The 15,135-nt window shown below is 37.2% G+C and overlaps 1 protein-coding gene across 3 annotated transcripts in view; it reads left to right on the forward strand.

The window, feature by feature from the left end:
• The first annotated feature begins 210 nt into the window (after positions 1-210).
• LOC129360393 (dystrophin-related protein 2-like) overlaps positions 211-15,135 on the forward strand; it is a 74,833-nt gene continuing 59,908 nt past the window's right edge. For all 3 annotated transcript variants that reach the window (XR_008606037.1, XM_055030569.1, XM_055030570.1), the window contains exons 1-4: positions 211-424; positions 10,118-10,238; positions 10,689-10,800; positions 11,795-11,951. Coding sequence is in view for 2 of the 3 variants with exons in the window: in XM_055030569.1 (XP_054886544.1) it covers positions 326-424; positions 10,118-10,238; positions 10,689-10,800; positions 11,795-11,951 (489 nt within the window). In the remaining variant the exon portion in view is untranslated. The remainder of the gene's footprint in view (positions 425-10,117; positions 10,239-10,688; positions 10,801-11,794; positions 11,952-15,135) is intronic.

A 15,135-nucleotide genomic window follows, 5' to 3' on the forward strand; every position in this document is an offset into this window, starting at 1 on the left:
AATAAATAAATGTTAATGTAAATTTATCAATAATAAATAAATAAGTAAATAACTGTTTTTTTTATCTTTAAATTAATTTGTTTTAGTTAAAAAAGTTAAATCTCCTTGCATTGATTGGTTTAAACCAATTGTCCGTGACGTCACGCTCCCCAAAACTCCGCCCACGCCGCCATAATTAATGGACGTCAAAACAACCAACCAGTCGTCTAATATCGCTTTTATTTTATGGCTTTCGCAGTAAAAATGTATATAGAGTGCTGCACTCTCGGCTGCACAAACAGACAAGGATGCAAACCAAACTTGTCATTTTTATTCATAACTTTTAATGAGGAAAGATGGCGGCGGCGATGGACAGGAGCAGTCAATCGTGATGACTGGCAGTCCTCGGAGTAACCGCGGTTTTGCAGCGAACGCGTTTTACATGGTAAGAATATTTAGGTTCATATACTTTATAAATAACTATTATTAGAAAGATATAAAATATTGCTCTTCGGAGAAGGTCCGTATCTCTATTAACAACCATGGAAACAGTGCTCCACCGTCATGTAGCCTAGCATGTTTTGAAAAAACTGGCTAGCATCTCGTCTTTTGTACGTTTGAATGTTGCTTTAAGTTGCTTCAGGTTTAAGGGAAACGCTGTTTATGACATATTGACATAAATCATGTGGCGTGAATTCAGGCAAAGTCACTAATTTGATCAACACTTCAGGAGGGAGGAGGCATGGGTCGGTTTCTAAGCCATTTCCAACTTTTATGCGGTTTATGAGCCCCAAACCAGGTGCGTTACGTTCACAGATAAATTAGCTTCACTAACAAGCGACTAACAATGACAGTTATCTTCTCCCCTTTTTTTAGTATTACGTATTAATACATACTTTAGAGACATTTAATTATATAATGGTTTCATTTGTAATTTTGCCCTTTTTTGTGTGCATGTTTTATTAAAATTGTTGTCATGTTGTCCAACTAAACTGAGCTAACAAATGACCATCATTAAGAATCTTTTTCTTTAAAAAAAGAAAAAAACTACACCAGTAGTTGTAGTTTTCTCTTCTTGGTCCACCTGAGGCTTGTTCATAGAAATGTTATTTCTATATTGAACCTTTTGTTTACATGTAGACTGCCTTCTTTATTGCGTTTTGTTGATTTTGTTGGTAGAAATCTGTTTAAATAACAATCTACAGATGGTTTGTTGGACGAAAGGCCAACCATGACTTCTCAGGAGAATCGCTGGAACAAATCATCTCGTACTCCAGATTTATTAAAACACCTGTAGGAAGTACGCTAGTTATTCTCATTAAATGATATTCACACTGACCATATGTGCATTCGGATGCTGGGCTCTTTCACAAAGCAATCCATCATGATGATGGAAAACTTCTGGAAAATGTCAGTTATTCTTGCATACAAAAAGCTTTCACATACGGTGATGAAACCCACTGGTGGGACAGCTGCAGGAGTCCCAAGATGTTTTCCAGGGATTAAAATCTCTCCTTGGAAATAATTTCAATTGACAGGTTGTATAGAGCTGTGTGCTCTGTGGACAGGGAGGGTAATAAACTTGTTACAGAAACATGCGTCTGCACACAGCAAGCAGAAACTCAGACACATGGACCAGAAAATAAATAATCAGAAACTATGCTAATTGTTTTGTTTAAACTAAAAGTCTCACCTGATTTCCTTAAGTTGTTCTTTCACCTCAACTAGTTCATAAACAAACAATGAATATTAAAGCATGAATACACAGAAGTTGCATTTCAATTAACAATAAAATTAAGTAAACTGAAATCGAAATAAATTCACTTAAGAGACATACAACAGTTTAGGGGAAAAAAACATTTTCGCGCTAGGATTAGGTGATTTTTCAACCATATCTAAAGACTTTTCACATCACAGGAGTCACGTGATCAACATCCGGATGTTACTACTGGTGAAAACGACAAAGAAGACAACAGGAGGTAGCAGTAGGATGATGATTTGTTTTTGTTTTTATTGGAAAATGTGCAATCTAGCTCCACTGGAGCTTTCAGCAACACACAGTTTATAAAAAGTTGTGTCATTCCAACATGTTGAATCCAGCTCTTCTGCAAAATTTCCCCAAAACACCAGATACGATTCTTAATGACTTTTCGCTGGAGCAAGCTTATTCACATAATTTTAATTCTCTTTCTTATGTAATGGAAACACTCCAATTTCCAAATTGTGTGTGCTTTTCTTTTCTTTTTTTTCTTTTTTTTTTACTTTAGCAGAATATTAGCAAAGTTTGTGCACATTTGTAATGGAAATGCAGCTCCATCCAGGTTAAAACAAATTCTTCTTTTCCCAGAGCATCTCCGCCATCTCTGTAGATTTTTGCGGTGTCATGTCTGAAGTTAATCCGTACTGACAAGAAAAGACATGTAGCTTCTGTTTCACCTCCTGTAAACTTCAGCCAGAGCTGCTCTGTTGCTGAATCAGCCTTTCAATTAGAAGGACAGCAGGACCAGCTAACAACAGAAATCTACACTCCACATTTATGCTGCAGCACCATACACTCTAGTTCATGTGTTCAAAGCAGACATGCAATATTAAAGCAAAATAAAGAGGAAATTAATTAGTATTGAGATCTTGTGAACATTGAGTTCATTCTATTCAGAATATTCGGTTTCTAATCTAAAAGATGTCATGACATGGCAGCAGTATGAGCAGGTCGACACTCACTATGATCTATTCAACACTGAGATAAAATTAAAATGTAATGTTTAAATGAGAAGCACAGCTTGTTCTTCACTAATATATTACATACCTCACTGTGACCCTTCAGATGCATAAATAAATAACAGTGCAAATACAAACCAAATCCCATCAGCTTTGCATACTGTACATCTGTGATCTAAAATTTAATAGATTCCATAAAATGTTAAATAACCAGGTGGAATTTAAATGGTCTGGATTCTGTTATGCTTATGGATTAAAAAAAATAAATTGAAATTTAAATCTGAAAGGAGATGCAGACAAACATTTTGGTGCGATCCACAAAAATACCAAAGTCAAAGCCACTAGATTCAAAATATTAAATTCTGAGTTTATGTGACAGATTAATAAAAGGGAAATAAGAAGAATACGTTTTTAATGCTAACGAAGCGCTTTACTAATTCAATAAACTGAATAGTGTGTGTGATACATCCAGTTTCATACATTGAGAGTTGTTTGTTATTATGTATAGAAGATGTTTAAAATGTCGTTTGAAAGAGCTCTGAGAAAATGCTAAGTATCTTTTTACCGATCCATTGGGGTTGTAATATTTAGTTGCAGCACTTCCTGTGATTAATACCTAATTAATGGATGGGATTCAGTCTGTGCTATTGTTCTAAAGTGCTGAAAGTTAACTGTGCTCTGTTAATGTGCATTACCCTTGGTTTATTACTGAACAGTGCGGTTTATTAAACTGATACATCTTAACCTTCACCATTTTCCTGACTCATTTCACGATAACGTTAAAGTTGCACTGCATTTACATCTCAGTTGTAGTTAACATCAAGCATGTGGGTGTGGCTTAGTGTAAAACTTTCACTATTTACCATGAAACATCAACATTAAATGACTTCCAAATGCAAGATCACAGCTGCATCACACTTCCTCTGTCTTTCTAGAGAACAGCCCTGAACACATTTCCATGGTCACTTGATGACCTCACTGTAGCCCCGCCCACTTTTAAGAGGCAGTCACATGTTTTTTCTGCTGTATGTTTTACTGTTATTCTATAATTTATATGGGCTTCATCATGTGAATACTGACTAAAAATGATAACATGATGAACTCTATGAATGCTGGCTGCTGACCGAACCGCATTGGGGTGTAGAAATGACAAAATGCATTACTTCGCCACGTGCATATGATCGGCTCTAAATGACACGTGGATCATCGGACTGGCGCCAAATTGAAAACGTATGACCTTTGTTGACCTCTAAAGAGCAAAACAGCATTGAAATGTATTTTGACTCCACTGCGCCCCTACATTGATCCGCCAGCTGTATTTCCTCGCTAAACCAATGAATCTATACCACATTTTTTTGCATCTTGAAGGATAGCCGCCGAACGCATAGATGCGTACCGCCTGGAGGACGGGCGCGGAAACTGCGCAACAACTTCTGTCTTAGCACGTGCGCAGCGTTGATGGAAACTGAGCAACTGCTTCCGCGGTGCGGGCGGAGGCGCTGAAAACTGCGTGAGAGCTTCTGTGGTGGCTGGCGTGAGGCGGCGGTTGCTAGTACCCCGCGGTGGCAATAGGCCGGAGCGGCGCTTGGCTGCGAGGGCCGTTCGAGGCTGCTTGCAGCTTTAATTAATTTTTATTTTTTTTACCCCTAAAAATCTCAAATGTGTGGCATGAAGCTTTACCTAGTGCAGCTACAATCATAAATATTTTTGTTTTCATCTCTACCAGCTCTTCACATGTAGAGACTGGAACATTTGCCTATTTCTTTCATAAACATATCTTAGTTAGACTTAATGGAGAGTGCCTGTGCAACAGATTTCCAGTTTGATTTAGGTTTAGACTTTTAATCTAACACATTAAAGTGCTCTGAGCTAAACTGGTTCATTATAGTTTTGGTTGTATATCTAGATTTGTTATAGTTGAACCTCTAACTTGTATTTTGATCACCTATGAAAAGCATCCCCACAGCAGTATGCTACCACTACCCTGTTTTACTGTAGGTATTGTTTTGCGGGTGAATATAACTTTAGTTTTCTGCTAAACTTGGAGCTTTGTTGTCCTCAGGAACACATGCTTTCTCATGTTTGTGTCCTCTTTATGGTGATAGACTTCAAATGAACACTTAGTATTTTTCAACATTTCCAACTTTGTTGGACTTTCACGCCACACTGAAAAGTGTTTGAAAAATGAAAATTATGCAACATGTTAGTTCCCCTTCATAATTTTGCAGTATTTCCAATCAGTCCCAATAAAATATATTAAAGTTTGATGTTGTAAATACACCATGTTCCAAATTATTATGCAAATTGGATTTAAGTGTCATAAAGACACTAGTTTTTGTTGTGCTATTAAATTTATAGATGGCATTGTGTGGTCAGGACTCTTTGAATCACTCTAGTTCATTTCAGAGAGCTGGGTTGATTAGTTTGTCTGGTGAGCTCAATTAAAGGACATCTACTTAAGGATGTTCCACATTATTAAGCAGGTCACAGATTTCCAGAAAGATAAAGGATAAAGGTTTTCTGCTGACGAAAATCATTGGATAATGTATGACAAAGTATGACATTAGATATTTAACAAAAACTGAAGTGTTATTGTACTGCGAAGAGATTTGTGGCTGATTCAAAACAAAGATGGGTTTGTACAGATAAATGTAAATACTTTTTTCATGGGGAGCTTTGTTCAGTAAAATTTCATTTATACTGCAATGGTTCATGACTTGAAAATTATACTGACCATCATTTGCATTGACCATTTAAGAAAATCAGAGAAAATATCATTTGCATGATAATTTGGAACACTATGTAAATGTGAAGAATTGAAGGCATTTTGTGGGTTTATAAGATGCTGCATTAAAAAATAAATAAAAATGAGATTGAATGACTGCAGAAAATAACAATTTTACAATATTAGCATGATGGTAAATGTATCCTTTGCCTACATTGTTGGACTGATTATTTAGATAAGCTGTGGTAAACCAGCCAGAGACAGATTTCTCCATCAACTAAAGCCAAAGAACAGAATTATGACCTTTATTTTGATTGCAGCATGTAAAACCAAAATCAGTCATCCTTTTCCTGTTCCAGAATTAACATGGCGGATGTTTGTTACCTCTCCAAAAAACTAATTAACCCAAGAACTCTGTCTTCCAAACGAGTTGGTGTATCTCCGGTGGTTTGTCTGGTTTGAGCTGCTTCTTGCTCTGGGGAATGTTGCTGTCCTGTTTGGTGTTTGATGCCTCTTGGCCTCATCTCTGCTGAGTGTCAGCTCCATCATGTCACTGTGATGACTGTCACAGACATCCTCACTGCCAACTTGGCTGCAAAGGCAGCAGTGTCAAAAAGTTTGCAGTTTTACAAACCTTTGATGCACTTGCCTTGAGTGCGTTTTCATTTTTTTTGTCCTCTGCTTGTTGGCACCGCCTTTATGTTCTGTCACTTTGTGTTTTTCTTTGTGTTAATCATCTCATGGTTGGCGTGTCCTGCATTTTCTGAGACGAGTCGTTGGGAAGAAGATTGTTTTGGCAGCTTTTCCCCTCACTTTCTGTCCTGTCCTTGTACCTAGACATGACATGTTGTGTGTTCTTAAAAATAAGAATACATGAAGTGGACTACCAGTTGGTTTGGGTTAAAAATAACTGCATAAAGCCAGGTATCTAAAAAGTATTTGGTTTTTTCATAAAAGTTTTTGTACTTGCATGAGGTACTTTTTAATATATTTCACAAAATTGCAATGGAAACTTGTTTTTCACATCACACAAGTCATGTGATCAACGATCACATGTTATAAGAAAAGAAAACAACAGGAAGTGATTGAAGGACGAATTGGAGGCTGCATGTTTTTTAACGACTTATCTTGTGAACAAACTTATTAATGTGTGATTTTAATTCTTATTTAACCCTTTCATGCATAGTGTGTTCACTGCAGTTCACTTTGTTGTGTTTCTTGTGTATTCTATGTTATAAATGCACAGAGACCAAAATACGCTGCCAACTACTGGCCATCTACTGCAAGTGCAAGAACAATTTTGTTAAATCCATTATGGCAGGCAAACGAAAAAGCAACTCTGGAATATCCAGTCCCTCCTTCTACTCTTGCTTGTGAAAAAATATATTGTGACATCAATTAACCCCTTAAGACTGACGCTACGGATGTATTTTCCAAATAACAACTTTGTGTTTGGAGAAAATTACAACTGATCACCTTGGAAAAAAATCCAAGAAACAATCACTTTTTTATGCCTCAAGAAAATCAAAAGCACTTTGGAAAACAAATTCTGACACACAGGATCACAACTCATGCAGGAAAGGGCTAATAGAAATAGAAATTGTTTTTTGACATTAGAAGAATATCTGCAGACTTTTGCACATATTTGTAATGGAAATGCAACTTTTTTTAGTTTGTCCCCTTTCTTGTTTGATATGTTCAAGATGTGCAGATTTTTTTAACAAAATTAGGGAATGTTTAACATTCATTATTTGTGAGATCTACACGTAATATGCATTGATTATTAAGTGATTGTATTCAAAGTTAATACTTTTAACTCAAATCTGCAGACTGTTATTATAGAAATGCAGGAAAAATGTAAAAATTTGAGTCTAAAATGTGAGATTTTGTGAATAAACCCACAAATTCACTACATGGAGTGCTGCTGAACGCCACCATTTTTCCCCTCCTTTATCTTCCTCTCTCTCTCTCTCTTCCTCTCCTTCTCTCTTCTCTGTCCCATTTTCATTTCAGCTCTCGTATATAATCTGTGATGCCTCTGCTCCCTGAGTGTCTGGTCGCACTAAAACTTTTCCAACAAAGCAACGAGGGAAATTGCCTCCCAGTTTTCTACGGAGAATTAAACCTTTTTAAGAAATGTGAATTATTGATCGTAAGTGGATTTATTCTCCAGTCACTGTGTGAGTCTGCGCTGTGCTGCACTTCGTTTCTGTGCCAGCACATGTGCAACAGTATTAGTTTGTGAGGATGTTTACGCTGCGTGTTTTGGGGGCTTTGGAAAGAGGGGAATGTCGTCGAGTGTGACGTGTGTGTGTGTGTCAGGGTGTTGGGATGAGAGAGCGTTCCTGCTGTGGAGGAGTTTCAGCTGCACGATATTTTCTGCCTCGTGTAAAGTAGGAAAATTAGATGAAAATTCATCACACATTGAGAGGAAACATCAAGAACGAGTGAAATTAATGCCATCAACATGTTTAAGCCAAGTCAATGAAGCCATTTCATCCCCCCGACTTCTCTCTATTCCATGCATAATGTATCTTAATCTGATCTGAAGGCTTCCCTTTTAATGTTCCTCCAACCAAAGATGAAGCCTGTGAGTGTGAAATTTTGCTGGAATTAAAGTTTTAACATGACAGCTGGCTGAGGAGAATCCATGGCTCAGCTCCTCTTTTGGAAAGCAAAGCAGCTAAATAGACGGAGGGAAGAATGGAGAGCTGGAGAGGATGAAAAGAGGACACAGAAATGGAACGAGAGCGAAGAGGTTGGAGCAGCATGTCAGCGGAGAAAGTGGAGAAAGACAGACGGCAGGTTTACTTCATGACTGTTGCACTGGGAGTTTTATCTCACGCCCCAGCTTTGCGTCGTCACACGCTTTTTGCTTGTTTGCTCTGCGCCAGCTGGTGTTTGCCGGCGCTTCGGTGTAGCTCTACTTTCTGGGCGTTATCAGGGCCTGTCGGGCTCTTGTTAAAAGCCTTGGAAACAGTGTCACTGCTGGGGTTTCCAATTCAAACTACTGATGTAAATTATTTATTTTTTTTCTCGCTGAAATTGTAAATCTCCTTATACCGTAAGAGGATTGAACATGCTGGCTCCGCCTAAATAAATTACTGTGAAGAGGGGGAATGTCCCCAGTGCTAAGTTTTGCACCTGCAGTGAGTGTTTCATACAGAACAAAGATTAGTGTGGAAGAAAGGAGAAAGTTGACACAATGGCTTTCTTCTAGGCTCAAGGGGATGCTCTGGGTTTAAGAGAAAAGCAGAAAGTTAAGGCATGAGTGTGTTTTCTCACAAATTGAGTTGCTCGTCTGTAATTTGCATAGCAAGTGCTGTTAGCGTACAAGACCTGGTACTTTTGTAAACGGAGGCTAAATGAGCTGCACTCTGTAGATTTGTTCTCCTTTTCTGCACAAGCAGACCGCTCTACTGCGTTAGGTAGGTTCTCCTGTAAGGAAGAAGAACCAGCATCATAATTTTTTGATGCTATTATAAACTGTGACTGTGACATGGTTTGGTCGAAATACAGCAGAATTAAAGTGGAAAATCCGTTTTATAACCTGCCTGTGGTGCTGAGTTCCTCTGCAGCGGGGCTTGGGGAGAAACACTTGACTTGATAGGTTGCTGTTTTTTGAGTGATGTCTCAATAAGATCTAGAGAAACTCTTTCATGTGTTTATCTTTAGTCCAAATTAATCAGAACCAGAACGCTGCTGCTGGCGTTCTGACTAAAACCAGGAAGACAGAGAACATCACACCAGATCTAAAGTCCTTCACTGGCTCTCTGCAGCTCAGAGATTACACTTTAAAACACTGTTGTTAGTTTATAAATCACTGAACAGTTTAACAACACAACACACTAAAGATCTGCTGCTGTCATAGCAACCTCTCAGGTCTTCTGGTTCTGGTTCTGCTCTACATTAAAACCAGAACCAAACATAGAGAAGCAGCATTCAGCTTCTACGCACCACAAATCTGGAACAAACTTCCAGAAAACTGCAAAACAGCTGAAACACTTTTCCTTTAAATCTAGACTAAAACCGTTTAGAGTTGCTTGGAAACATAATAAGAAATTAAACATTAATTAACATATTTGATGTGTAACAACAGAAAAATGTAAAGCTTCTATTATTGACTGTGTTTTCTTGATTTAGTATTTTTGTGTTTTTATGATGTAAAACACAAAAATAACTGCCTTGTTGCTTAAATATAGTGTACAAATAAACCTGGTTTGACATTTTAGTAAACATTTTATTCTTCCAGAGAAGTTTTCAGAGCTTGTTTCTCGAGTTAATGGTCATAATAATAAATAGATTTTAAGTATTCAAAATATTTTAGCTGAAACACCAAATTTAGATCAAATTTTGAAATGGTGAAAAACAATTAATGTGATTTATTCGCTTCTAAACAAGAAACGCTTGGAAATCCGAATTGATTTAATTCATGTTAATATGTATTTTAAGCTGTGTTGCTTCCATTTGTGATTGACAAAACAATATGTAGTACATAATTTGATCCTCAAATATTTTATGGAAATTTATCATCATCGCCCGGTTGTTATTTTAAAATGTAACTAATTTTAGACTCTATTTGATGAGGTCATTTAAAGACAAAAGTTGGGCTCTGCCTTCACGACTCATCATTTTCCACTTCTATCCTTCAACTTAAAGACTGTTTTTATATTTTATTCTTCCTTCCCTCTGCAGGCGTTTATGGAGGATGTCAAGTCTCGCGGGCCCTTCATCTACTCGGTTTTGGAGTCAGCCCAGGCCTTTCTGGCTCAGCACCCCTTCCAGGAGCCCGAGGAGACCCTGACCGATGGAAAAGGTCTGCTCCCTTCATGCTATATGCCAACTGCTGTGCCAGCTGAAATGTCACACTCATTTTTCCCCTCAGAGTTTGTTTGATTAGGGCCCTTGCAGGTGAAATCCTTCATTAATTGTTATTAGCAGTGATCTGTTCTCTGGCGTCACACCAAGTTTAGGGAAACGGTCCGGGTCGGGACCAATTACCTCCGGTTTACCAGCTCTACAGCACCATCTGCTCAGATCAATAATGCAGTGTGTTTCACTATTTCTCCACTCCTATGTCCATTTCTTTTTTTTTTTTTTTTTGCCTCATTACCCATCTGCCCTGTTTTCATTAAACTTTTCCAACTCTTTTCTTTGCTATCACACTTTTCTTACCAATCATTGTAAAGCTTTGTCCTCCACACTCTTATTGCTTTCATATGTTGATGCTTTTATTGCTTTATTTACTTTTCTCTGTTTTCTGCAGAGGTGTCTCCCCGGCGACGGATTTTGAACGTGAGCCGATCTGTGTGGAAGCAGGCGAACGTGGCGAGTGACCTGTGGGAAAAACTGACCGCTCGCTGCGTGGACCGCCACAGGTCGGACGCTTCGTTCTCTCTCTACAAATAGATCCAAGATTAAAGTAATTTAAACTTTATTCTGATTTTCTGCTGTATTGCACTCAAAAATGATGAACTATTAAATCCCCACGAAATTAAAAGAATGTTCTGAAGGGCATAATTTTTCTCTTACTGTTTAATAATTTCTCCAACTTGCGTTTTTACCGCAACCATCTCTCAGCTTCTCAGTTAAAGTAATAAAAACCTCCCAATGTTTCAGGTCATTAAACTAATTCTACTGTGAGAAGAAAAATAATCTGAAAAAAAATTGTTTTCTAAACCAACCTAAAAGTAAAAGAGTAACTGCTTCTATGTTAATTGTCATTTTTCAAAGCTGTTTTATTTCACTGACCATATCAGGACCCGATTAGTGCAGAATTAAGAAATAATTTGCTGCAAATTGATGACACAGCCTGTCATTTTATTTTTCCTTTTTTCCGTCTTCCTATAGAATTACTCCACACTCTAAGAGCCGATCGTCATCCACTTTATATCTGTAAATACTCCTGATAAGTACATTTTTACAGTCTATAAAGATCCTACATGTTCAACTTCTTCATTGCAGATTCAACTATCTACTTCTGTTATAAGATATGTTTTAAATATTGTTTAAAATTGTTTGTTCTTTATGTTATGTTACAGGGATGTCCAAACTTTTTGCAAGCTGGGCCAAAATTGTTGACTCAAAAATAGTTGTGGGGCAAAAAAACCCTCCAAAAAACAAAAGAAAACTCTACCTAAAATCAGGCAAATCAGGTAGTTCAGTATCTCTTATAGCTCCAAGATGTGAAAGCGATTTTTGCGACGGTGTTTTACAGCCATTGTAGGTAGAAAAAAAGAGTAAATTGCCACCTTTCTAGAAAAAATACAAAAACAAAAACTGAGACAAGTCTCTGTGATTTACTGCATGTTTGCAATAGCCCAAAACTTTTCTTAGTTCAGATTTTAATTATAATTTAAACAAATCCTGCAGGCACATGGAGAGGACACTGGAGCGCCTTTTGCAGATCCAGGCAGCCATGGAGGAGCTGGCGGGGGCCCTGGAGCAGGCAGAGGGTGTGCGGGACGCCTGGGAGCCTGTTGGCGACCTCTTCATCGACTCTCTGCAGGACCACATTGACGCCACCAAGGTGGACACACACTGCTGAACTTAAACTCATACAAATCTGTTATACCTGTAGTCTAGTGCCTCTAAATAATGACAAATAAGCTTTTATACACCACAAATTTTAAAGTCGGCAAGTTTTTGTCAGCAATAGCACTGAAACGATATGTCCCGTATGAATATTTCAGATCTGTATCATGCAGTTCTGCTTCAAAATGTTTGTTTGCCTGCATAAATATGCCTGTCAGAGCAGCTACGATGTGACAGACGATGACAAGGACGCGCCGCTTCAAAATGACGCTGCGAGGCGGCGCGGGTTACGATCTTTCTCCGAGCAGAGGTTGTTAAACAAATGACAGGCCATTGGTTTAGTCATTATTGAGTGCCGAGTGCCGCTGCCGCCTGTAATTGCGTGGAACTGTTCATTATAACTGAGGACCCTTGAAAATCTTGTCACTGTTTGGACTCTTGTCACAGCCAGCACATGTTTGGGCCCAGTCTTCAGGGAAGGCTTGTCAGGTTTCCTCATCTCATGCTCACAGTGACACATGCACATATACATTCACCTACTGAAAGATGCTAAAATAAACCTGTGGCTTCTTTACAGGACTTGTTTTGACTCTTTAAACGCTGCTTTTTGACAGATACAGAAATAGCTGTAGGTTTGTTGTTGTATCTTTTCATCTTATGATGAAAACGACAAAACTGAGGATTTTCTTACATTATTTATTTCAGTTTTTGTCTGTTTGTCTGATAATAACAACATAAGGTGCTGAAATTTACATCTCATCTCTAACATGTAAACTAATCACATTTTGTCTCATCTTAACAAAAATAAATGTTTTTTGCATATTCCAATGTTAAAACACTGAAACACAGGAATAGAATCTCTAGATATCCTTATTCAAACCACTGATTCTCAATAAAATTTACATCAAATCATCCCTATGATTAATTTTTAATTTCATGTTGACTCTTAAATTTTCCATCCTTTGACTGGAACACCTTTTCCTACATTTGCTGTAGCTTTAAGTTTAAACAAACTTAAAGAATTTTTTAAAATGCTTTTCACTCTGTTATGACAGCTAAATTTGATCAATAACTGTCCCATAGTGGCTTTTTGTCTGTATTTGTGATCAATTCTCTCCTTACCTGGTTTGTCACTTTAAACAGCCATTTGAATTGGTACCGTTCTCTTAATTTCAGATAATTGACCAAGCAGTGATCCGTGAGATAATCAAAGCTTGAGATATTGTTTGATGATCTAACTCTTCTTTTATCGTCTCCACAGCTTCATTCCTGACTCGTCTGCTTTGTTTCTTGATCTTTACGCTGCTCATCGCTACACAATCCAACACAATTATGCACTGCTGTGTTGGTTCAAACTACCAATAAAAGATACTGAAGTTTGTGTTTGAGACGTAGGAAATTTGATTCAAATAGTGAAATATTTTTGCAAAGCTCTGTTATTTACTTGGAGCCGTTTCAGCCCCAGCAACATTTTCCAGCCTGTTAATTGTCTTCTAAATTATATATTATGTGAAGTTAAAGTTTTCCTCTTTTCACTTTTGCTTAATTTTCTTGGCTGACTTCTTTTAGGCTCAAGCCATGCAATCATGCTGAATATCAAATTGTACTTTGGACTTACAGTCAGACAGTCATAAAAACAATTTTTAAAACCGTGTATACTCTTTTGTCAGCCATTATTGGGTTTGCATAGATGTAATAATAGCACTGCTCTAAAATCTTCACATTGATCACAGAAGTAAATTGCTGCAAATTGATGACACAGCAGCAAGTCAAGATAAATTTGGAAATGAATAAAGGAATGAAGTGTTGCACTGTGTGGCTTTTCATCAATTTCTTTTAATCCAGATGATGAGTCCAGCCTCATTTTATTTCTCAGTATTTGCTGTCGTTGTAGAATAAAGGCACTTTGATGTTATTTAGAAAAGTGCTCCAGTAAGAGACTCGGTGTCTGTTTCACAACGAAGCTCTTTCGTTGAATTTGGGCTGAGAAACGGGTGTATAGGATGTCAAGTTAGAAGTGACATTTTGGAGATAGAGGTCAGAATAAGTCATAAAGCGATCAAACATGATCATGGCTTATATTGTAATATAATTATCTATCATAGACTCATTTATATAAAACCTAATACTAGATTATTTATATTTTTGGTTGTTATTCATGTGTTTCCTTTCTGCAGAGATGTTTCCTATTTGTTAAAGAAATGCCTTTTCGGTGCTATTCGTCTATTATGAATAGCTGCCAAAGTCCTCAAAATATTGAAGAAGAACATTTTGAAAAGACCTTCACAAAGCTTGAAGAAATATTGATCATGAATGCTTTAATAAAAGATTACAGGCAAACCTTGGCTCTTGGACAGGAGTCAGGGATAGTTTGAAGCAGTAATGAATGCCACTCTATTCTCCTTCCTTTCTGAACTTTCACAAATTACAGGCGTTTGTAACTTTAGCACCTGCAGAGCAGAGAGACATTAGCAAAAATTAAAATTCAAGTGGTGAACCAGTTTTTTTTCTTAGTTTAAATCAGCTTTGTTGTTTTAAAATGTTTCCAGACAAATTTATGAGCCGTCGGTTCTGTCGACCTTCTTTACTTTTATATCATTTATTCTGTTTCTTTTTGAGACCAGATGGTTTTCTTTTATTGTCTATTCATTTTTAGACATATATATATATGTAGTGATTTGCTTTGATTTCCAGACGTTAGCTCACTGTTGCTGTACAAAAGTTTGTGCAATGGAGAAATTAAAAAAATACTTTATTTGATTTGGTGGGCATAAGACTGACATGACACTGTCATAAACATGAAGAAGTCTTCACGAACAGTTATTGCTGTCATGAAGGTTCATCTGGGAAATAATTACACAACAATGGAACTTTTAATGCAACTTTGTATTAAAAGTGATCATCTTGCTGCAATTTTTGTTTTAAAGTGTCACCTTTAATTGACTTTGCATTAAAAGTGACTGTTTTAATAAAATGTTTGTCTTAAAGTGTGACCTGTAATTGAATTTGCTTTAAAAGTGTCATTATTTATTAAAGACTTCTTCATGTTTATGACAGTGTCATGCCAGTCTTATTCACACCCCTTCACATAAAGTGTTACCAAATCTTTTCTTTGATTAGCCAACATTTACATTTACATTTCTGATTATTATGTCCACTATGCCCCATTTTGTGCCTCT

Source organism: Poeciliopsis prolifica, unplaced genomic scaffold (genome assembly GCF_027474105.1).
Source record: "Poeciliopsis prolifica strain line A6 unplaced genomic scaffold, Auburn_PproV2 SCAFFOLD006, whole genome shotgun sequence".
Classification (NCBI taxonomy): domain Eukaryota; kingdom Metazoa; phylum Chordata; class Actinopteri; order Cyprinodontiformes; family Poeciliidae; genus Poeciliopsis; species Poeciliopsis prolifica.